At 54.2% G+C, this 24,088-nt stretch overlaps 2 protein-coding genes across 3 annotated transcripts in view; one reads left to right on the forward strand and one right to left on the reverse strand.

The window, feature by feature from the left end:
* The window catches only part of SMG5 (SMG5 nonsense mediated mRNA decay factor), a 29,964-nt gene extending 18,458 nt beyond the window's left edge, over positions 1-11,506 (reverse strand). Inside the window, exons 1-6 of one of the 2 annotated variants that reach the window (XM_050327889.1) lie at positions 11,384-11,506; positions 5,898-5,996; positions 5,162-5,285; positions 4,418-4,607; positions 1,509-1,598; positions 211-300 (exon numbers count right to left, since the gene is read on the reverse strand). In XM_050327889.1, the coding sequence (XP_050183846.1) occupies positions 211-300; positions 1,509-1,598; positions 4,418-4,607; positions 5,162-5,285; positions 5,898-5,996; positions 11,384-11,460 (670 nt within the window). In that variant the 5' untranslated portion in view covers positions 11,461-11,506. The remainder of the gene's footprint in view (positions 1-210; positions 301-1,508; positions 1,599-4,417; positions 4,608-5,161; positions 5,286-5,897; positions 5,997-11,383) is intronic. The other variant, XM_050327890.1, reaches the window with a different exon arrangement.
* Positions 11,507-13,734: 2,228 nt separating this feature from the next.
* TMEM79 (transmembrane protein 79) lies at positions 13,735-16,303 on the forward strand. Its single transcript, XM_050327897.1, is given in 5 exon segments — positions 13,735-13,820; positions 14,638-14,932; positions 14,935-15,441; positions 15,635-15,848; positions 16,099-16,303. Coding segments are annotated over 4 exon segments (1,128 nt in total). The 5' UTR covers positions 13,735-13,820; positions 14,638-14,730.
* Positions 16,304-24,088: the final 7,785 nt, after the last annotated feature.

The following is a 24,088-nucleotide window of genomic DNA, read 5'->3' on the forward strand; positions in this document are numbered from 1 at the left end:
GGTGAAGTCACTGGCAAGGAGCACCCTGGCTTTAACTCCTCTCTTTGGCTTGCCAGCAAGGGAGGTTCTCAAAGGAAGCAATCCTAGCCGGAGGATAGAATCATTCCTCTCCCAGCAGCAGGACATAAACCCGACCAGTGCAGCACCACGTTGTTTTCAGGTTGCGGCAACACGGTTTTAACAACTAAAAACTCATGGTAAGTCACTCACCAATTTGTGGTGCAACAGAAAGGGCTTGATAGTAAAACCGCTCTGCCAGCAGCTCCGTGTCCACACCTGCCAGCTCATTCTGGTAGCGAGCTGAAAGGAAACCACACACCGCGCATCAGACACCCGAGGGCAGCGCCTGCTCCTCCCCACTGCAGCCCAGCACCGTTCCCCTACAGATTAAAAACACCACAGCACTTGAAATGCTGGCCAAGTCAACAAATCCATCACAGAACTGCTCTTGGCAAATGCAGCAACACACAGGGTTTGCCAGGCGCTGTCTGAAGTTTCTTGTACCTGCTCACACCACACCCCACAAGCTCTGCCCCTTCCGGGGGGTGGGGCCCTCCACATGTGAGTAAAGCAAAGATGTTCTGCTCTGTGTGCTATTCATCTATCCTTGAAGTAACTCAAGAGTTGTGCTCTATTTTCCAATACCTCACACTATATTCTACTACAGCACAGTGTGAAATATAAGTCAGATTACTTAATAAAATATCTGGCTGTGGTTAGACTGGAGTTTTTTAATTTTTTTTTTTTCTTTTTTTTGAAAAACATAAGCATTTTGGAAACTTTAGGTGACAGCACTGTGAAGAGGTGAGCGTGTTTCTCTCCCACCACTCAGGTAAGTCATTCCTAGCACCCCACAAGACATTTATCTGCAGTGCCATTTTCAGGCTGATTCACCCACACCGATAATGCCAAACAGCTTTTACCAGCTGGGAGGCTGCAGAGTGTCAGACACACGTACCCATGCCACAGTTCCAAGAGCTGCTTTCCACACAGTACATTCTCCCTGCCTTCACTCCCACATGTTCACAACCAAGAAGCTGACACACTTACCACACACTTCAGGAGAGAGTCACTGTGGGACAGACATGCCTGCTATAAAAAGGATGACACACAGCCAGGCACAATGACAAAGAACCTGGGGCTCTGCAGTAGCAAAACTCTGGGCTGATGAACTATATTGCTTAAATCTGATTTTCTGTCCCACTGGTGCTGATGGCAGTGGCTCCGTAAGGCAGGTCAGAACTGAGCAGTCAACCTGCTTTGAGTTTCCTTCACGTTGTCCAAACTACGTAAATAAAAGCAAAGGCTTCCATTCTTACACACTCAGCAGCAAACTCATCTACCTGTCCAAAACCAAAGCTCCTGCAACTCACAGCAGTTCAGCCACGAGGATTTCAGCTCATCCCAGTCTGGGATGAGCTGAAATCCTCGTGGTTGAACTACTGTGAGTACAGGCACCATCCTTTTCCTGTTTCAAAGGCTGCCCTGGGAAGCGATGCTGTCCTTACCCAGATCTCCCAGGTAAACCAGACACCGGTGACACGCCATCTGCGCCCACTCCATCTCCTTCTCCGATGCCGACACGGGCTTCTTGCAGCCTACAACAAACGGGAAATCACTGACAGCTCTGGGTGGAGGTTGCTGGGAAGACACAGGAAGACACCCAAACCAAAGCCCCCCCAGTCAGACCCCACTGCTGACAGCTGTCTCTGGCACTTTACAGAGCAGCACCGGGTCACTCGTGTTGTCAAACTGTGGAAAACAAACACAGAAAATACTCACAGACACTGCTGCTCACCCACCTGCCCTGGACACGCTCTGTGGGACCACATCACCAACAGCCACGGAAATAAATGATGTCGCCTTGTCTACAAGGTCTGCCACACTGACTTGGCTCCACCTGCCCTCAGATGAGAGGACAAAGGCCAATTCCTGTCTACAGGATCGGATGATCATGTCAATACAGGACTGAACACAAGCTACTGAGGCTGATTTCATGGCTAATGAGGCCTTTGGATGGGAGTGGGCACAAATCCCTGGAAGCCAAACAAACTCTGTGCACTGGTCCTGGGCAGCAGCACACAACGGGGACAGACCCTTTCCAGCACTGAAGATGGAAATAAATTCATTGTCTCAAGACCAAGATCTAGACTTAGCACTGGCCAACCAAAAGAGAAGTAAAAGCAGGAAAAATCAGGACAGAAACCTGTGATGTGGATAGGGCAGCTAGAGGGAACTGCCTCTGGACAACGCTGCCTTTGCATCCAGGAGGGAACCAAGTCGGTGACAGGGCTGGGAGCACACCCTGGGAGGAGTGGCATCAACTCCAACCTTCTCCAGGTTGGAGAAGAAGAGGCTAGGGGAGACCTCATCCCTCTCTGGAGCTTCCTGAGGAGGGGAAGGCGTCAGTCTCTTCTCCCTGGCATCCAATGACGGGATGCATGGGAATGGTTCAAAGCTGCATCAGAAAGGTTTAGACTGAACAAGAGGAAGTCTCTCTTTACCAAGAGGGTGGTCACACCCTGGAACGGGCTTCCTAGAGAGCTGGTTGATGCCTTAGGCCTATCAGTGTTTAAGAGGCATTTGGACAATGTCCCTGACAACATATGCTTCAACTCCTGGTCAGCCCTGAGTTGCTCAGGCAGTTAGACTGGACAATTGTAGAGCACTTCCAGTTGAAACAGCCTTGTCTATTCTATACTAAACCTACAAAGAAAAGGCAGTTCAGGCAGTGGGAAGTGTCAAAAACAACAGGGGAAGGCTGCAGCCAGCTGATCTGAACTAAGTGAAGTCATCAAACATGACTCAGTTCCTGGGAAGGGCACGTCCCACCTCCCTCCAGCCACAGTTCGGCCACAGATCAGGAGGCAAAGGCTGCGGCTCCTGCGCCTCCTCCAGCGGCACAGACTGAGGCTGGGTTTGGTCTCCCTGCTGCCAAAGGGGAGGAGGAAGTTCCCTAAAGCAGGAATCCCAAAGAAGATTTTTAAGACTGATCCAGTCCACGCTCTGCCTCCCCCTGGCTGAGGTTAAAAGGGTCAAAATGAAACCTGGAGACTGCTGTGAGGAGCTGTTCCCACTCACCAAGAGGTGTTGTATGAGTGGCATTATACAAATACACAGCCTTAAATCTGTGTCCACGTGTGCTGTTGGCAATGGACAACTTTTCTTTTTTTTTTTTGCTCCCTTTCTTTTCTTGCTCTGAATCCTCTTGCTCCCATTCACACAACAATTGAGTTGTGCCCACCCCAGTCTGTGGTTCATACCAGATCCTTTCACATCCATCACTTCTGGACAGGCAGAGTTCCATCTCTATTCTCCAGTTACATGCCAACCTGCCACATCCATTTAATTAAAGAGTCCAAACACACCAAGAAACCTGAACAAGGGGAGCTTTTCACATGCAATCATCCCCCAGGGTACAAACCCACCTGGAATGCGCACTTTGAGGATTTATTAATTCTGCAGTACTGAGATACATTTCTCAAAGCAATAGTTGCCAGGGACATCTGCCTTGTAAACCAACATTTCAAAGCTGATAGCGATACCATCATCTCCCAGAACTAAGAGTAGGATCTCAGCATCTAAAACCTTCTCTTGATAAAGGCACACTACCTTCTCTTAGCCAGGTGCTGCCGTCCTACCCCCTGCCAGCTTTAAGCATATCAGTTAAACCCCTGCTAATACAGTTCACAAAACACACACAGAGGTTCCTTTCTCACCTGGACCCACCCAAACAGAAATATGTGCCTTGAGGCCACTGAGCACACTTGAAGGCAAATGGACACAGACCACTACAAGGCAGCTGAGGATGTGAGTGCACAGGCAGCCTTCAGCTGTTTCAGGACTGTAAATACTCTTATTCTTCCTCCCCTAACAGGTGCAATACCTCAGATTTCCCTGCACCTAAGGGCATGCACAGAGATCACCTGAGCCAGCTGACGTGAGCTACAGGACCCTCCTGTCCAATACTCAACAGTGGTTTCAAAGCCACACAGTGAAGGAAGCAGACAGAAGAGGGACCAAGAAGAGGAACAGGGTCTTACAGTGACTAGGATGTACTGAAAGAAATGTGTTGATCTCAAGAACCTATTCCTCTGTCTGCTTTAATTAAGCTTTTTAAAAACATTCTGTACAGTCAGCAGAGTTCTTCAATTTTCCATAAAAATCTGCCATCACCAGACACTTACTAAAGAATTTTCTAACACTTTTTCTTTGTTAGAAACCCTTCCCTTCTTCCCTAATTTAGCATTATAAAAACCAAACAAGTGCCATGGAGAAGAAAGCTGGACAGTCTGTTCTAGACAGATAACCTGCTAATAACCCCTGGAATGCTGAAACAAAGGTGGACTCGTGCAAGGGGAAGCTGCCTGTCCGGGGGTTCAGCCCTGCCCACGAGCCCCACGCCCCGAGCACAAACCTATGAGAGGGTCCGTCACGTGCGTCCAGTCGATGCAGCACTGCAGCTCCAGCTGGTAGTGGGACTGGATGTAGAGCAGGAGGTGCTGGTAAAACCCTATGCCAGCCACCAGGTGGGTCCGGTAGGCGCACTCCAGAGTGCTGCGGCTGTGGATGTGCTGCGAGGAGGAAGAGGAGCACGTGAAGGCAGTCTAGGAAGCAAGACAGCGGCTGGCTCACCTGTTTTGCACAGCTCTGTACCTCCTGCTCAACATTGTTGCCCCTAGTGGTGTTTACTAAGGGTCAACATCAAGGAGAAACACTTGCAACAGCAAATAACATCAAGTTGCCTGGTTAGAGCACCTTAAATACGGCCAGGCCCACGGGTGACCAGGAGAGCTCACAGCATCAGAACACTGTGAGGACCTTCCAGTGATCAGCTCTCATAAAAACAGTCAGCACTACTGATGAATCCTCCTAAAACCATTGCTCTGCATGGAGAAATCTGTCTTATGAAGTGGGGAACACAAAAAATCAGCCTGTTCTGTTGAAAAGCCCTCTGCAATGGCAGCTCTCTCAGCAGCCTGTTGGCACTTACCTGTTCACTGCTAAAGGCACAGGGCAGCTCCATGATAAGAATTCGGGAGCCCCCCCGCTTCCCGCCCTGGACTCAGATCACAACTTCTCCAAGCAGATGAAGCTTTCAACTTGGCTTTATTCAGTGCACAACCAGGGACCTTCTCATGCCAGAGCCATAGATACCTGCCTTTTTATTTGTTTTAATGAGCTGGATGACTTCATAGTAAACTTTTCTCCAGAGCAGTTCTTCTGCTTTTCTTCCATAATCCACTGGATGCAGGAACATCAGCTTCACACACAGCTCCCGCAGCCTGGGACAGACAGCAGAGCATTCACAGTGAGCTGCTGCAGCCTCAAACACAGCTGCCACTACAGAAGCATGGAATCCACTACAGAAGCACCTGAATCCACTACGGTGGCTAAGCCAGGACACCTGGTGGTGATACAGCCTGGGTGACTCCCACAAAAGAGCACCTGGAAAAGCTGTACACCCAAACCGGTACCCTGGGCTCAGCTGGCCAACAGTGACTCCCTAAAGTGCAGTTAATGACAAGAATTGGCTTGACAGCTGAAAAAATGAGTAAGAATAATCCTCTCTGCTTGGCACCCCCCTGAACCTGATAAAAAGTAAAAAGTTTCTGCCCCCACAGTCTTTATTACAAGGAAGGAACCAGTCAACACAAGCACAGTTTATTTGTATCAGTGACACCCAGGAAAGCATCCAGTTACAGACTGTGTGGTTAGTGCTGCTCAAATGCAGACCTGAAATCCAGTCTCTGCTTCCAAAATCTGGAGGGACCCCAGGTCGACAGGCACACTACAAACCAAATACACTGAGAACTCCACATTCAACAGCTCCACGTGTTGCTTCACATGGATATTCCCAGGCCAAACACAAAACACAAGCGTCCTGCCCAACTTACTTGTTCCTCAAGCTGATGTTCTCTGGCTTGAACACGTCCTGATATGCTGCCTTGTTGCCGAGGATGAGATCCAGTCGATGCACGGCCTCGACCACTGCCCTGCGTGGGAACAAGAACCAAGAGCTTCAGCACAGTGGGTGAGCTGGGATCACTGGGGGTGATCTAATCTGAGTTAGTCCCACTGTCAGCACAGCACCCTGTGCCACCACACTACGGTCACTGATGGCCTTCCTGCACTCTACTCGAAGAAGGTTATGGGAAGCAGAATAAAGCAGAGTTACACACACCGTGAGGGTTTTGTTGCAGAACTGCTCTTTAATCACCACTTACTGCCACCTGTCCAATCAAAAATGGCAATTAGTTCCAAACTTGCAAAGTCAGAAATACCTCTGGACACATTAGCAACTTCTGACCTCAGCAATTAAACCTGCCATGCCTATTGAGATTAATTTAAATGTCTTAAACTCTGTGATTAAAACAATGCACTGATTTCTAACAACCACTGTTTTGATAGGAAGAATCAAACCTCCACCAGCTCCTGCTTCCTTACCAACTTGCCTATGAAGGAAGGCAACTCAAATCACTCATTTCCCAAAACTTCCCTGTCTTTGCTACAGGGATTCACTGGTTAAAGCCCTTAAAGATCTCTCAGTGACAGGTAACAGAGATATTCAAAACCAGCCTAAAAGAGGAAATTTGTTTTGAGGTTTTTTCCCCCTGAAAACCAGTTGAGAGAGAGGAAGCGACCTCCAAACCTTTTGAATCATGCAGAAATACTTCTGTGAATCACTGCCCAAGACTTCCCTCTTGGAGGAATCCCACGCCACATGCAAAATTCAAGCACTCAAAGGTTTGTAAGTTGTGAACAAATCAGACCACAATTCCAAATGCTGCAGTGAAACGGTCCCAGGGACTTTCAGCAGCATTCGTGCTGACAGAAAGAACCTCATCAATAGCTCATGGACAGCTCGATAAAGCACAATCAACCATCAACCCTTCTGACATGAGGTCACCTCCAACCTCTCTGCCTGTGCTCTGCCCCTATCCAAGGTCACTTCTGAAGTCAGCTCTTCCCAGCTGTTGACTCTACTAAAGCTCCTCTTTAAGCAAGCCATCAGCCACAAACTCCAACAATCCTTGTTCTCTCCCTCAGCCCACTGGCACTGCGTGTTTGCCCCAGCACCTGAGCTGAGCCCACCATAACTCGAGAGCTGTTGAAACAAGGAGCTGAAGAAACCGTGATGTGCTTGTCAAACACAGGATGGGGCAGCATCAGAGCAAACTCCTGAGGTGCTGTGGCCAGACTGCTCCCCCTCCCAAAATCTCCGTGCCTGCTGAACAGGAACTGCCCCGTTACACTCGCAGCACCCACCATGTGGTGACTGAACCTGCCAGGGTGCACTGATGGCAGATGGAGCACAGGGCCAAAATAAACCAGAGCTGGGGAGGCTGAAACCACCACCACTTCCTTGAAAGCTACAGATATTACTGCAAAGTAACTGACAGTTTCCTATGCCAGCCCCTTCCCAGCAAAGCCAACCTTCAGTCACAAACCCACCACAACAAAAGGAACCTCCGTGAAAAAAACCTGGGACGTTCCGGAGCTCGCAGAGGAAATGTCCCACCTCCTGCCGTGCCACAAGAAGCCTCTCACCCAAGGGAACTGGAAATGTCATTTCAGTAACCATAGAACCTGACAGAAGAAGGAAGCACGGGGAACAGAAGTGTCTTATGCAACGCCTTGGGAGATCAAAACATCACAGGGCTGAACCAACTTCTTCTTGAATAATCATGAAGAGAACCAGGGAGGGAGTAAGAATCCCACACAAAATCCTGCTACATCCTCAACATCCAGCCCCTCCTGTTCACTGACCTCTTTCTCACACGGCCTGAAGGGCCTTTGCAACCTCTGACAGCCCATTGCCCTCAACAGCAAGGATTTAAATAAAATCATTTTTGGATGACGGGTAATGGGCACTGAGGATGCAGCACCCAGACAAGCTCACAGTGGGGTGGGGGCACACCAATAACCCCCCCAGTTTAGTTTCCCCGAAACAAAGCACAGGCAGGGCACATCTCCTCACTGCAGCTGCTGTCCTGGCTGCAGCTCCCAGAGCCCCTCCCAGCACACCAGGAGCTGACTGGCTTCCTGTGCAGAAGGGTGACCAGGGGAAAGGGGAACTGCTGCTCCATTGGATTCCCAGGGAGAACTACAGGAAAACTACAGCGGTCCATTTCCAACGTGGGCAGACTCCACCTCCTCAGAGCAGCTGTAAAACCACAGTCACAGGTGTGAGCACCTGTGTCCAAACCCTCATGTCTAGGTTAATTGTATTTGGAGCCTCAACACTGTCTCCTTCTCCTGACATTTACTCCACTCAAATTCCCCTCTGGGTACACACTCCAGGTTCTCTCACAGCCAAATAAGGCTCTGATTTTTTTATATCCTGAGGGAGGGTCACAAAACCCCATCTAAGTTCAGCAGTGTCAGAAATGCAGCACACCACTCCTAAAATGGCAGGAATTTCTCAAAGAGCAGTTGCCAGACCCCCTTCCCAGTGACCAGCAAACAGGCAGCTATTTACCTGCCAACAGCATCCATGGGCAAGAAATGGGATCGAGCCATGAAGGAAAGCCTTACCCACATGCACCAGGACTCAAGGCCCTGCCAAACTAGAAGCACAGAAAAGGTTCCTTCCAGGGGTGGGCCGAGCAGGGACACTGGAAGGTATTTTACCTTCCCCTCAAGGTGGCCCAGAGGGCATCTCCCGTTCAACCTCATTTCCTACAACAGCCCAGGATGGGCAGGTGCAGACATTTGGTGCTTCTGCTGTTCTTCCAGGTTTGTGAAGGAAGAGGGAGCTGGTGATTGGAGAGTAGCAAGCTGGGATGTGGTTCCTGAGCCCTAAGACAGGCCCCACACTGAAACGAAGACTTGTCCACACGGGCCCCGTGGTGCTGCTTGCAGAGGAAGAGGCAGGAGCAAAGCAGGATCTGTGACAGCTGGGGATGACCTGCCAGGATCTGAGGTGCTGAGGAAAGGGGACTCAGTGAGGACAAAAGGTACAGGAACCAGCCTCACTGCAGAAATGCTGGGAGACAGCAGTGCAGGCCCTATGGACCATGCACTGGTAAAAATGCCCTTCAGCATCTGTGCCCAGACTGGCCTGAGACCACGGGCTGAACTTCGCTTGGCAGTTAAGAGGCCAAATCCTGTCCCAGGATCCGTTTTTCTACCTGCTGGGTTTAAACGTTGCTTTCAGACAGCCCATCAGAGCCACAGAGGAGGCAAATCAGATGCCAGTCTATTAAAAGAATCAAGTACAGCACATGGTGCCAGGCAGGGTGGAAACGGGCCAGTGCCAAGTCCTCTCCAGACATGCAGACACCGATCTGTCCCCTTCCCTCTGTGCCATTAACAGTCTGGGATGGGGCAGCACAGCAGGCAGAATTATTTGTCCCCTCTCTGTTTCTTTATTTAGTACATCACTAAGAGCCACAGCCTCTGAGGAATAAGACATTCCTCAGGGAAAAGACCTGCAGCCGTTCATGACACGTGTCAGTCACAAATCCCAGTGCCCGGAACGAGCTCCAGACAGGAACAGAAACACCAAGTCCACGAGCTAATGGTTACCCAGAAACCTGTCAAATAAACCTGGTCACCCAAAGCTACAGGATGCACTGGAAAAGAGCACCCAGGATAATCCAGTTGCCACGTTCCAAGGTGAAACTTGGGAACTATCAATACGGGAAGGTTTGGAAAAGATCAGGGAGCAGCCTACAAGACAGTGGACACCTTCCTCTCTGAAAGGACACACAAACACGCTGCCAAGGGCTGTGGGGACCTGTGCTCAACTCCCACAGGCAAATACAGCAGTGATCCCACGGGATCACAGTGCAGAGCTGGGACTGTGACCATGACAATTCACACCTGGGACTCGAAGGCGCCGCTTGATGCGATGGCCATGAGTTCCCAGAGAGCACACTGAGCACACAACCCACCCAGGGCAGGAAGGTCCTGCTTCACCCAACCCCACTCCAGGCTCAGACAGGACTGACAGGAGACTGCTGAGGTGGGAACTCGCTCACAGAGCTCTCTGCTACAGAGAAGGAAATTTGTGGCCACTGCAGGTACTATAAATCCTGCACTGAAATCACAACCCTGCACTGAAATCCTTCCTCCCAGCTAAAGGAGAGCTATCCCTGCAGGAGAGGGGGTTTCTTTTTCTGCTGCAAAAATGCTCCGAAGCAACCACACACCTTATTCTGCCATAAAAACTCAAACAGAAGCAACCCTTCCTCGGCTGGATGTCAATCCCTCACCTGGCCAGGGGCCATTCCAGTGCCAAGAAATGCACCCACTGCACCTCCAAAGTGCAGGAAAGTGCTTGCACCATGATGGAAACAGAGAGAGTCCAGTAACCAGCACTCAAACCTGCAACTACTGCCTGGGATCCCTGGGCATGGACCCTGCCACGGGCCCCAGCAGGAGGCAAAGCCCTGTCCTGCTGCAGGAGGGCAGTGAGGTCCCACGAGGTGAAAGGACAAGGCCAATGTCACCGAGACAAGAAGGAACAGACCCCGACGTAAAATCCGTGTCTTGTCTTCATCGCTCGGCTTGTCTTTGAACCCCACTGTCCATGCTGGAACTCCACCACAGGTCCTGCTGTGCTGACAGAGAGCTGGGGCCAGCAGAGGGAAATTCCTGGGCCACCCTCACAACACGAGGCGTGAGCGGAGCAGAGGCAGCTTGGGGCTGACAGCAGGACCCTCATCCCACGGGGCTCACCAAGGCTGGCAGGACTGCTCCACTCCTGTCCTCTGATGCCATTTCCAATGCACGGTGTGGGGACACAGGGCAGAGTCCCAGGGAGTGTTTTATTGGGAAGATCCATCTCAATACGATTCCCCATCTCCCCTGGAGCCCCCAGGCCCCTTTTCACCAGTGCTCCCCTCCCATGTTTTGCTCTGGATCCCACAAAATCCCAGTATCCCCTTTCCCTGCTCCCCGGTCTTCCCTAAACCTTCTCCTTTCCCTTTGCACTGCACACTTTCCCTGGATTCCCCGCCCAACTTCTTCGCGTCGATCACCCCTAAATTCCACCATCTCTCCCCCCCGTTTCCCACAATCTCTAAATCCCGTTATACCGCCTTCCCCCGTCCTTCCCGAACGTGCCTCCGATCCCCCTCGCCTGGGGATCGTCTCCCCTAGATTCCTCCCCCCACCTCATTAATCCCCGCCGTTCCCTCCATTCCGCAATCTCCTTCCCCAGCCCCCCCCCGAACCCTTCCCTGACAACTCCCTCACCTTCTCCCCTTCCATCCTCCCTAAACCCCCCTGCCCCGATCCCCTTCCAGCCGCCGCCTGGCCCTGCCCAGCTCCGTTCTGCCCCCGGTTCCCCTCCCCACACCCTTCCCCGTTCCCGCAGTGCCCCCCGCCCTGACCCTCCGCAGCCTCCCCGGCACCCCCGCGCCCCTCTCCTCACCGGTACAGCCGCTTGGTGTGCAGCACCTTGGCCTCCGGCTCGCCGCTCTCCCCGGTGGCCCCGCCGCCCTGGCTCATGGCGGCCCCCTCGGCTCGACCCGGCTCGGCCCGGCCCCGGTGCGGCCCCTCGGCCCGGCCCCGGTGCGGTCCCCTCAGCACCGCCCGCGCCGCCGCCGCCGCCGCCCCCGGCCCCGCTCGGCCGCCATGGCTGCCCCCTTGCCCCCCCTCCCGCGCCGCTCTCGCGAGACTTCCCGCCGCGCCAGGGCGGGCCGGGCGGGGGCGGCTGAGCCTCGCGAGAGCTCGCGCTCGCGCGCCGCTGCCAGCACTTCGTGAGGGCAAAACATGGCGGCGGCGGCGTCAGCGGGGGGGGGGATCCCTAAAAGGCCTAAAAACCAAAAAACCACAACTCTCTAAGGCTCTTTTTGAGTGTTAGAAAAGCCGAAAATCTTGTTGCGGCGCGCCGGATGCGTAGATGATGGCTAAAAGCCAGAAAACAACTCGCTTGAGACTCAGTTTTTGGGACTCAGTTTTTGAGTTTTAGAAAGCAAAAAGCACTTTTTTATTTCGACACACCCCGATGAACAGGTGATGCCTAAAAGCCAAAAAAAAAAAGCCAAAAAACACCCTCTCTAAGACTCTTTTTGATTTTTAGAAAGCGAAAAGCACTCGTTGATTTACACCGGGTGCATGGGAATCATTTCCAAAGTACGCACACCGAACCACACACGTGTTACAACTTTATACAACGTTATACTATCATCTAATTACAATATTTGGACGTTGCCTCGTCTGTTAGACCCACTTCCAAAACTGTCCCTCCCTCAGTGCCATCCTCTGCACGCCTCTTGAATGAGAGTTGGAGGTTGCAAAGGACCACCCCTTCATCCTCATCCCACTCTTTGTCATCATCTCTGTCCTTCTTGGAACAACTTCAAAGCTTCTGAGGTCTCTGAATAGCTTTGATTCAGTTATTTCAAACCTTTATGGTTTTTTTTTTTCTAAGCACATCTGCTACAGGCAAGATGCTCTAAAGGCCTTTATCTGTTGGAATCCCTGACAAGAAGGTTAAACGGTATTTTCAGAAATTCAACACAAAGGTACTTAGTAAAGTGGTACTCAAAGTGCTAAGGGCTATACTAAAATCTATATAATACGTATTTAAGGCACCACAGGAATATTTGACAAAGGGTGCATGAGGAATACACTGGCGTTACAACTTTACACCACCATCCAATTACAATATTCAGTTTCTAATTACAATATTTAGCCTTTACCTCGCCGGTTACGCCCATCCCCAAACCCACCCCTCCCGTCGGACCTCCCCCGTCCCTCCTCCCGAGTTGGGAGTCGGTGGTCCCCTTATCTTTTGTCTCCCTCAATCTTGTACCTTGGTCTTTTGGCACAGCATCACACCTTCTGGAACGCTTTCGAGGCTTCTAAGCAGTTTCGGACCGCTTGTTATCAGGTGTTGTGTCTGTTTCTCGGTACGTTTTACAGACGGAAAACCTCTTCACCTCGTTAAAGCCGCTTGTTTGTTGAGATTCTTAACGAAGAATGCCAAACAGCACTTCCGAAAATCCTGCACAAAGGTACTTAGTAAGCTAAAAGTACTAATGAGCTATAGCAAAATCTTAGAGATTTTAAGGCATCAGAACGGGGGGAACGCTTGATTTGCAGAAACTTCCACCTCCCACCCTCGCAGAATAAACAAGGACTGACAATGTCTCCTTTCTCAACAGAGAGCTCTGAGATTAGCTTCTCATTTAAACTCAGCTTCTAAAATTATCCTAATTCTTGTAAAGGAATACTGGTCCCACGATGGACTAGAGTAAAACAAACAGGGACGCTGGTTCAAAGACACTCTTAAAGATTTTATTTTATTGTGTTATTCCTACAAAGTGCAGCTGTGCTTCTTATACATGTTTACTTCTGGGTGTACACTACACATCCTGAAAGTGGCAAAACACTCAGGAGAGAAACAGCATCTTTTTCTAGCGATCACCTGTAGAGTTTGAAACGGAGCTCATTTAAGGCAACACAACGAAAAGCTAATTTATGAGCTGCCTCACGGTATAAATGACCAGCCCACCAGCAAGCCACGTCCATGAAACGCAAGGACGAAACCACCAAAAATGCAGGCTGATAAGAGTATCCAAACCATCGCGTATTAAAGCAGACATTTAAAGCATCTCAAAGCCGATATTTTATTTCAGTTCAGTTATTTTATCGAACTTCAGGAGCCCCCCGGGGGGACAGCCGGGAAAGGGGCGGGCGGAGGGTCCGCCCGGCCGGGCGAGGCTCCGGCGCCCGCCCCTCCGCCCGCCCCACCTGAGCTGGTCCGACAGGTTTAAGGTTCAGAGGCGGCCGGGAGAGCGCAGGAATTCCCACTGGCTCCTGGAGCTGCCCCGCGGTCCCCATGGCCCCCCGGCCCTGCCCGAGTGAGTCCCGCAGCGAGGGGCGGCGGTGCCGTGGGGCTGGGAATGGGGCTGGGAGGTGGGATGCGGGATGCGGGCGCTGGAGGTGCGGGAGGCCCGGGAAGCTGCTCTGCAGCCGCAACTTCCGCGTGTGGATCTCGCAGGGAGCCCTGCGCCGCGCCGTGCCTCAGTTTCCCCACACCCGCGGCTCCTCCTGGGGATGCAGGGATGAACGTATCCAGAGGGAAGAGGGGGAGATTTTCACTGTGGGGGTAGCACTCGGGATGGGTGAAGGGACAGGGATGTCCCAGAGGGAAACATCCCCTAAAGGGAACGATGAGGGAGCTCTGCCTGTGCCTCCTGCACCCCACGAAGGGCACCTGGCAGCCCCCTGCACCCACTCCACGTCAGTCTCTGGCTACAAGAGGCTGCAAACCTGGCCCATCCCGGCTCTAGCTGTGTTCCCAGGCACAGCCAGGCCAGCTCTCCCCAGGGCTTGGGTGGTGCTGGCACAAGACAGAGCAGTGGAAGAGCAGGTTGTATCATCCAGCTGCTCCAGGGTCACCAGACTGTGCCCAGCCAGAACCCCCAGGGAGTTTGTCCAGCAGGGGAAGCCATTCCCAGTCAGACCCACCCCACCAGAGCTCATCTGGCCCACCCAGACAATCCCTGATCCCTCTGCCATGGCCCAGAATGTGGGGACACCAGGTGCTGCTCTCTCCTTGTAGTGCACAGGCAGGCAGGTGCTGGGGGCTCCAGGGGTGCCAGTTTGCCCCCATGACCCCAAACCTCTCATTTCCAGTGGTTTTTTTTTTTGTCTGTTTCCTTACTCCTGGTGCAGGGTGAAAGTGGAAGGGACGGGAACCTCATCCCCTCTCTACACCACGAGTGCAGCAGAGTCAGCAGAGTCAGCAGTGCAGACCCAGCTGCTCTCATGGCTGCTGCAGACCCTGTCCTGCCCCCCGAGGAGGTGGCTTTGCTGGAGCTGGGGAAAGTGGCCCTGGATAAGGTGCCCCCAGCCCTGGATGAACACCTCGAGGACCCTGATGCCACCCTGCCGTGGGACCGGTGCCAGCACAGCGCCCAGGGCCAGCCGGAGTCTGCGGAGGCAAAGAGGCGCTCGAGTCCCGAGGGGGCCGCGAAGACCCCGAGGAAGCTGCTCCCACCTGCCCCCCAGCTGAGGCCAAGGAGGATGAGGAAGGCCCTGGGCTGCCCGTGACGGCGGCCCATGTCTTCGTGCCCATCGACCCGCAGTGCATCGAGCAGAGTCCCTGCAAGCAGAAGCAGCACCCCGCTCCGTGGCCCCAGCAGGAGGGCAGGGGGGGCCACGCTCCTCCCAGCAACAGACCCAGCAGCCTCCACCACAAGCAGGTCTTCCTCCCCCTCGGCCCCTCGCGCTACCGGGACCCCCTGGGCTTTGAGGGGCGCGTGGCCAAGCCCCCGGTGGAGGGGCCGCAGTGCCCGCGTGGCTCCGACAACCTCAAGGCCGTGGCCTCGGTGGCGGGGGCCCTGCTCCTCTGCCCCTGCCTCCTCTACGGCGCCTACGTCTTCCTGCCCTTCGACGCCCCGCTGCTGCCCACCGTCAGCGCCCGCCTGGTGTACGCGCTGCGCTGCTCCGCCTTCGCCACCTTCCCCGTGGTGCTGGGTGAGCCGGGGGGTCGGGGTACCCCCTGTGAGCCCCGGGGCTGTGGGGACCGGAGCTGGGGGGCCAAGCTCTTTGCGGCTCCACCGCTCCCAGGGGGTGCAGCAGGTGGAGTTTTCCTCCCCTCCCTAGTGCTCCTTAGCCCCCACTGAAGCTCCTCTGGGTGCCTGCTCAGCCCCTGTCTCTGCCCCCCCAGGGATGATCATCAGCGGCATCTCCCGCCTCTGCTCCTCTGCCCTGGAGCCCTTTGGGGAGCTGCAGCGGGAGGTGGAGATCCACCGCACCTTCGTCTCCCAGTCCATCCAGCTCTTCATCCTCTACTTCCTCAACATGGTCGTGCTGGCCACCTACCTCCCTCAGGAGCTCCTCAAGCTCATCCCGCTGCTCACGGGGCTCTTCGCCATCTCCCGGTAAGTGGCTCCTTCACCCTGGGGGCACCACCAGGCTCCGTCAGCACCGGCAAACACCGTCCCTCGGTGTGACTCCTGCTCTGGCAGCACCTCACCTGTCCATCCACAGCCCCGGAGGGTTCTTCACCCGCACCCCACTTCCCGCAGCGGCTGTGCCAGGAAAACCCTCCCTGGTCAGAACCCCCAAGCGAAGCTGGTGCCAGCCCCGCGGCATCGCCCCCGCTGAGCCCGCACCCTCTGCCCTCTCCAGGTTGATTTTCTGGCTCTCCTACGCCATCAGCCGCTCCTTCCGCGCCTTCGGCTTCAGCATGACCTTCCTGCCGCTCCTGGCCATGCTGGTGTGGAACCTGTACGGCATGTTCGTCCTGGAGCCCGAGAACCTCCTCTCTGTGGCAGCGCCGCAGCCCGAGGGCCGCTCCAAGGGCAGCGGAGCCAAGCTCCGGCACTGGGGGTGAGGGAGGCCCGGGAGACTGGGGAGAGCCCCGATGGCACAGGGGTGCTGGCACATCCTGCTGGGCCCCCGTTCCCTGCCCAGGCACGGCAAGGTTTTGCTGGGCTGCAAACCCTCCGCACCGGGAGTCTCCTGCAGGGCGGGCAAACAAGGCCTGGAGCAAGACCCAAGGAGCCCTGCTCCATGGGGAGGGGGTGGGATTCGCCTCCCTTCCTGCTGGAGCCGACCTTGCCCAATAAAGCCCTTCTCCAAACAGCTCTGTGTCTGGTTTGGGGGAGGGATGGGTTAAATTGCCCAGGGAATGACTTGGAGCTTGGCCCACAGGATGTGATCATCCAGCCTCAAAGTGATGTTTCCAAGAGGGGAAAAAAATCATGTTTCCCCCAGACTGTCCCTCTCCCAGCCCTGCATCCCACTCCCGGGTCCCTGAGTGGTCAGTCCTGCCCTGCTTTTTCCTCCTCTTCCTCCTGGTGGAGGTTCAGCACCCAGCTCACAAACCAGCTGGCCAGGCAGGAGGAAGGGATCCTCCCAGGCAGGAGGGATGCAGAGATAAGCAGGGATGGAGGGCATGGCACCAGGCTTGCCACTACCCAGGGCTGGGGATGGCCAATCCCTCCAGGCTGGGTGCTGAGCCCCCCACTCTGCAGACATGAAGGGACCCCTAGGAGTTGCACTTTTGGTGGTCTCAGTTCTCTGATTCTTAGGCATAACTCAAAGGAGTTAAAAATCCATCAAATCCAGGGAAAGCCCCTCCAGCCCCAGCTCTGCCAGGTGTCTGGCTTGTCCCTCCTCCCATCCCACAGTGCTGTTTCAAGGGAGCAGCCCACCTGAGCCAGAGGGCTGGACTCAAGCACCCGAGGGAACAGCTGGAGCTGTGTCAGGGGAGGTTTAGATTGGATTTTAGGAAAAGGTTCTTCCCCCAGAGGCTGGTCAGACACTGGAACAGGCTTCCCAAGGCTGCCAGAGCTCAAGGCGTGTTTGGACAATGCTCTCAGGCACATGGTGGGATTGTTGGGGCTGTGCAGGGTCAGAAGTTGGACTAAATGATCCTTGTGGGTCCCTTCCAACTCAGGAGAGTCCGTGATTACATGAATCTTCCATGAATGTGCCTCATCAAGGACACAGCCCATGCACTGACCCTGCAGCTCGTGGGCAAAACTACCCTGAGCACCACACGTGCTACAGGGCTGAGAGGCTCCTCAGCACTGTCCCATTCCTGCCAGTCCCAGATCTCCAACAATTCCTGGCCCATCTGGTTGCTCAGTGTTAATTACAGAGTCCGAGGGCACAAAACCAGCCCCATTTGTCCTTTCACACCATCTGTGCCTGGAAAAGCTTCCAGCTCGTCTCATTTTTCTCCCTTGAGTTGCTCTGCTCCACAACAAGGCTTTGTCTTCCCCTCTCACAGTTACCTGCTCCCTTCCAGCTCCCAGGAGCTGGCAGCCAAGAAGGAAATCAGAGGGAAGGAGTAGGTTGGTGCTGCATGAGGAAGGCACTTTGCAGAGAAATTCAAGTCTCTTCTTTGTAAAAAGCTCTGAGGGTCTCAGGCCCAGGCCAGGTGCTGTGTCAGTGCTTGGGGACGGGGACCAGCCTGCCCTGACTGCAGTAAACCCTGCAGAGGGGTGGGCTGGGAGGGAGGAGCCCAACCTGTGGTTATGTGGCCACAATGGCCATCAGGGATCAAATGGCTTTCCATAATCAACAGCTTGGAGGAGCTTTGCCCAGAGCAGCAGGGAAAGAGGAAAGTATGGGAGAGAGTAAAAAAGAGTGTTAAAGGGGTTTGGGGTTTATTGGGTTTTTTTAAATCATTTTTTATTTTTTAAAGGCAGACTCAGGCTTGCTGAGTGCACTACCACTAAGAGAAGTATTGGTGATGATGATGATGTCATATTGGACTCTTACAACATTAATGAGGTACCATAATTTGGTACGTTGGATTTGATTACGTGGAGGAGCAGCTGGATCAGCCTCAGGGAGGCCAGGCTGTCTGTGACCATAAGCACTTGGATCTGTCAGCAGCACTGCCTTTTCCACCTGTGTTTTCTGCCTGCAATGAAACCCAACCATTCCCCTTAACGCCCGGCTCCCAGAGCGAGTAACGTGTCCCACACTGTGGTTCTGAGGCCTCTCAAAGCTGGGTACTTCAACTTCACCTCTGCCACCATCACGTACCTGGCACAGGAGGGAGGACAGGTCGTGGTAAGTGGAGGATTTAGAGGAGCCCTGCAGATCCCCTGACCCTGCTCTTGCAGCTGGAGGGTCGGGGCGCTGTCCCTGAGCCCTCACCCTGCCCAGCTCTGCCCCAAGAAGGAGAGTGGTCAAGCCTGTCTCTTCCCTGCCTTTTCCAGGTTGGTTTCACCAGTGCTCCCGGGCAGGGAGGAATCTTGGCTCAGCGGGACTTTGACAGGAGGTTCTCCCCTCACTTTGTAAGTGCCTTTCAGCTGACAGTGGAAATGGCTCTGCAGCAGCTGCAGCCCAGCAGTGGCTTCCTGCTGCACGTGGTGCGTGTGGTTTGTCCTGCAGTCACCTGGAGAGCTCCAGGGGCATTGCAGTTAATCCCTGTCCGTTCTCCACAGGAGTCTCACAGAGGCAGCCAAGAGTTTCCATCCCAGCTCCCTCTGTGGAGGAACTGCACTGTGGGGTTTGAGCCAGAAAACTGGGGAGTAGAATCTTAGAACCTCCTAGGTTGGGAGGGACCTACAAGGATCCTGGAGTCCAACTCCAGAGAGAAGCTGCTGGCAGTGGCTGGGGGGGATGGGGTGCCCCTCCAGGCCCCCTAACAGTGCCCAGCCCAGGGGGCTTTTCTACACCTCCCCCCCCAGCCTCCCATCACACAAACAGCCTGAAACAACACCTTTATTTAGAGGACCAGGAGAAGTTTTGGTCCAGAGGCCTCACCCCAAGCAGCAGTGTCCTGTAGCACAGGGCACCTCCGGGGTTCCTGCCATCATTCCCTGACCTTCCCCAGCTCAGCCCTGGGGCCAGGTCTACATTGAGCTCTTCCCCACATCGAGGTGCAGTGCTGGCTGCAGGGGGGGATGGCTCTGCCTGCCATGGCTCGAGGTGATACATGGATCTAATTTGTTAAGTCTCTTGAGCCTGTGCAGTCTCAGAGGGTCTTCCTGGAGAGTCTTTAGGGCCTCCTGTGGTCGTTGAGCCACTGAACTTCTGAGTTTTCATCCTGCTCTCCCATATACGGTGTTTTTTTCATCTAAGCTGCACAGGAGGTTCCTGAACAAACTGGATTGGGCTGGTTTGACTTGTTCCATAGGTGGTTGCAGAGCTCTCAACATGTTCCACTGTTCCACTGACCGCTGTGTACCATCCCATTAACCGTTGTTATTTACGACACAGGCAGCGCATCAGGAAGGTCCATGTCCACAGTGGCTCTGTAAAGTGATGAGGGAGGAGAGCAAGGAGAAGGATCAGGGTTCAATTCCTCCAGAATCAGGGGCCAAGAGCCCCAAACACACCCCTCAGGTCACACAGATCTGCTGCTGGTGCAGCCCCATTTGGGGCCGGGTGCTAAACAAGGAGGAACAGAGAGAGGTGCCCGACCTGCTGGGCTTCCCTGGCTGTGAAGATGAGCTGATGGAACAGCTCAAAGGCTGTCAGAAAGAGTGATTACTCCTCTGCAGAACAGGGTTGCCATGAATTCCACAATGCCCATGACTTCCTTTCAGATCCAGAGGACGAGCCAGGACAGCGACTCTGCCTCCTGGGCCACGCTGTGCAGGATTGTTGGGGCCCTGCCCAGCTCCAGCAGCAGCATCGTCCCCTCCCCTGTGGGGACAGGGCAATCCTGGGGCTCAGCTGGGAACTGACACCCCCCCAGCACCCTCCTGGCTCCTGGGCCCACAGCTGGGGCAGCACCAGCAGCGTGGTCACCATGCCGTGATGGAGAAGGCTGTGCCCGGCCCCAGTTCCAGCTGCTGGCAAGTCCAGGAGAGCATTCCCCCAGTTTTGTTTGTGTTCTAGTGTTGCCAGAGGAGCATTCCACTGCTGCTGTTCTAGGTCACAGCATCTCACAACTGCCTGTTCCACGGGAGAACCTGCCACCCTGGCATATCCAGAGGCACTCAGACCAGGGGACCGTGCTGGGGCACACGGGTGGGGCCGCAAAAAGGACCCCCCAGAGCCACTTCCAGAAGATTCAGTGGAGGAGAAACGTGCAGGAGCTGAGACCAGCCCTGGGGGCGGGACCCAAAGGCTTTAAAAGGCTCTGCTCGGGGTAAAGGCGCTCGCAGCACCAGAGCGCGGCAGCAGCGGGCAGGGCACGGCCCTGGAACCAGGGTGGTGAGAGCCTGGGGCTTTTTTGGTTTGGAGTTTTTGCGGGTTTTCTTTTTTTTTTCCTTGCTTGTTTTGTTGCCTTTTTTTCTTATGTGTATGGGTTTTTTTATGTTTTCTTGCTTTCTTGCTTCTTTTCTGATTTTCTTTCTCTTTTTTCCTTTTTCTCTCTTTTTCCTGTTCTGCTTTTCTTTTTTCCTCCTTTCCTTTTTCCTTCTTTCTTTCTTTTTTTTCTTTCACTATCTTTTTCTGTATTACCTTTTTCTCTTTCTCTCTGTTTTCCTCCTCACCTCTTTTCCTCCCTCACTCCCTCTCTCCCTCCCTCAGCTGAGGGAGGAGGTGACCTCACATCTGCTGGAGGAAGGCACCTGCCTGGGTTTGGTTGCCTCCTTGTCCTGCCCGCTACTGTCCCTCACTTTGTTGTCTCCTCACGACAGCTGTGGCTGTCAGAGCAGGAGGGGGTGCAGCCAATTTCTGGCTGACCACAGCCTCTTCTGGCTGCTGGACTTCATCTGCCACTGCCAGAGGTGTGGGGGAGCAGGGGCTCCCCTGGCTACACTCACCCTGCAGATGTAAATGGGATGGGTTCCATCTTGGAGATCACCCGGGACCTGATGCCTGCCTGTCCCGGGACAAGGTGAGAAGCTGCCCCTCCAGGAGTGTTTCCCTCTACACCCCTACCAAAGTGAGGCCGTGGCCCTGGGGAGCAACTCCCTGGGCCCCACTCTGCCCCCTGGCAATGCAGGGCCTCCCCCACCCTCTCCCAGCCTCCCATCCCACAGTCACTGTGTCTGCACACATGGTGGGCACGTCCCCGATGGTGCAGCTGCTGCGGGGGCACCACTGGGCCCTGAACACCCCCTTCAACACCCAACCCCCCCGGGGATGGGACGTCCACAGCCCCAGGGCCTGGCCTGACCACCCCGTGTGCCACAGGGGGACTCACCTGGTGCCATGTCCCCAGCCTGCCAAAGCCCCACAGCATCACAGGGCAGCAGCACTGGAGCATCTGCCTGCCCTGGCCCACTGGCCCTGCTCTGCCTGGCCCAGGTCAGCCTGCAGTGCCCTGTGCCAACCCAAATGAGCCTGGCACAGCCAGAAGGGGGTGGGTTTTGGGGTTGGCTGGTGCCCCCAGCCAGCCAGTCCTCAGTGGTGTTTGCCAGTGCAGTAAGAGGGCAGCCTGTGGGCTCCTCCTGTATGACAGGCTCTGGCAGTGGAAGCGTTTTGTCCCCCTGTAGTGGGCACACAGGGCACAGCGAGCACAGTGAGCACGGCAGCCACCTGGGCTGGTGAGTGGGGAGGGGAACGTGAGGTGCTGGGGAGGGGTGCATCACTCTCAAGGTGGCTGATACAGAGCACAACCACTCCCCCAGCCCCCCTTACCCCCTCCCCTGGGCCCCCCTCACCACCAGCTCCTCCAGGGGGACATCGACACCTGCCAGAGACCCCTCGTGTGGTTGACCTGCAGATCCACCACGCAGTCCATTGAGCGTTTCGCCTCCATCAGGTTGTACCAGAGGTTGCCACGGGCCCTGGTGCATGAGCAGGGGTGGCTCAGAGCCTGCCAGCTGTCAGGACCCCACTGTGGGGCACAGGGACATTGGGGGGGCCCTACCGTGGTAGATGGCGGCGAAGACAAAGGAGAGAACGTAAAGCCGACCCTCTTTGCCCAGGAACTTGGGGACCATGAGCAGGTTGGCACAGCGGAACGTGGGGGTACTGGGAGCTTCAGGGGTGGCCTCCCAGCTACAGCCTGACTCACATTGGGGTGACTGGTGAGGAGAGAGCGCTGTCTTTGGGCAGTGGGGTTCCTCACGCCACGCTGGGTGGATTTCAGGGCAGTGGAGGGATGTTAAAGGGAAAAAGTGGGTTCTGATGCCCAAAATCAGCGTGGAGCAGAGGTATTGATGCAGCACAGTGGAGCCAGTCTGTGGGGAGAGCAGTGTACCTGCTGGAAAAGGAGTGAAAGCCTCCCCAAACCTTCCCCAGTGAAAGCTGGGAAAGTCAGGCTGTGATAAAATACTGCAGCTTTTTTACTGAGGGGCTGACCAGGTCTGTGCTGAGTGTTCTGTCTGGCCAGAGGTGTAGGAAGTGGTGTCCACATCTCCCCTGCTCTGTGCCAGGGCTGAGGGCAGTGGAGTTTGGCTCCAGAGACACCCAGGAGGGGGTCTGGAATTTGGAAACCATACCAGGAAGTGTTGGCCAGTGGAGCCCTTGGGAAGGTACCCAGAGACCCCCCACCTTCACCAGCCTGTATAGTGGAGACCCCCAAGTCCAATAGAGATGCAGTGGTGACCCCTGCCTTGATCTGCCAGGACAGAGGAGATCCCCTTCTGGGTTACCTGGGACAGCCAAGATCCTCCTCTCACTTGCCTGAGGCACTGGAGGCCTCCCAGCCCTGGCCCCCAGGACAGAGGAGACCTCCACCTGCATCATCCCATGCAGCCAAGAGCCACCTCATCTCCATTGTCCAGGGCAGCAGAGACCCCCTCCTCAAATGTGCAAGGCTGCAGAGACCCCCACCTTCACCACTCTGTAGCCTCGGGACACTCCAAGTCCAGCAGAGACTCCTGGGAGCTTCTGTCCTGCAGGGCAGTGCAGACTCCTGTCTCCATCTCCCAGGATATCAGGGACCCCATCCTACCAGCCCCCTGCATCTGCCAGGACAGTGGAGACCCCTGCTCCCACCCCCCAGTGCAGGCAGGGGATTGGAATGGGATGATCTTTAAGGTCCCTCCCAACCCAAAGCAATCTGTGAATCTGTGAATCTGTGATTTTTGTGAAATATGGCATAACCTCAAGCACAGGGCAGCTGCTTTCACATAGGTATGAACAGGAGTGTTGGTACATGGCCTATTGGACTAGAGAAAAAAAAAAGTGAAGAAAATTACTCCCACCTTTGCCTCTTACCTGCAGAACAGAAACCTGTTGTGTTTTATTATGGTGAGTTATTCTCAGGTCCTGTGAATCGACAGAAATCAGTGAAAAGTGTGTTTTCTTCCAAGGAACACCCAATGCACTTTCCAGAAATGCAGAATTTTGCATTTCTATAGTAGTTTGTCACACAGAAGATTTTTGGGGATTATATGGGAATAGAACCGTGTGTGAAGGAGAGACTGAGATAACACAACAAGGGTTAATTCCCTTCTCATTCTCTCATTTCCTTATTAGTGCTAAAATCTGTAGCACAGTTCCCCATGGCACTCCCTTTGGCAGCTGCTCGTTGTTAAGTAAACACACATTCCCATCAGATAAATACACTTTGGTGTCACAAACTTCCACAGCTATCACATACTCCTGCTCCACTTCCAGCATCCTCCTGCCTCCTGGGCAGATGGTGAAACCTGAAATAAAACACGAGGTTGGCTCCCAAGAACCATCAGCAGCAACTTGGTAACGTGGTTTTCATTAAGAAATGCAGCTCTATTATTGGAAGTTATTAATCTGGGGATTAACAATAGGAGCACTCCTAAATTGGCTTGGAAAGCTGAAGTTTGCATCA

This window comes from Myiozetetes cayanensis, unplaced genomic scaffold (genome assembly GCF_022539395.1).
Source record: "Myiozetetes cayanensis isolate MyiCay16 unplaced genomic scaffold, myiCay2020 scf35, whole genome shotgun sequence".
In the NCBI taxonomy this organism is placed as follows: Eukaryota; Metazoa; Chordata; class Aves; order Passeriformes; family Tyrannidae; genus Myiozetetes; species Myiozetetes cayanensis.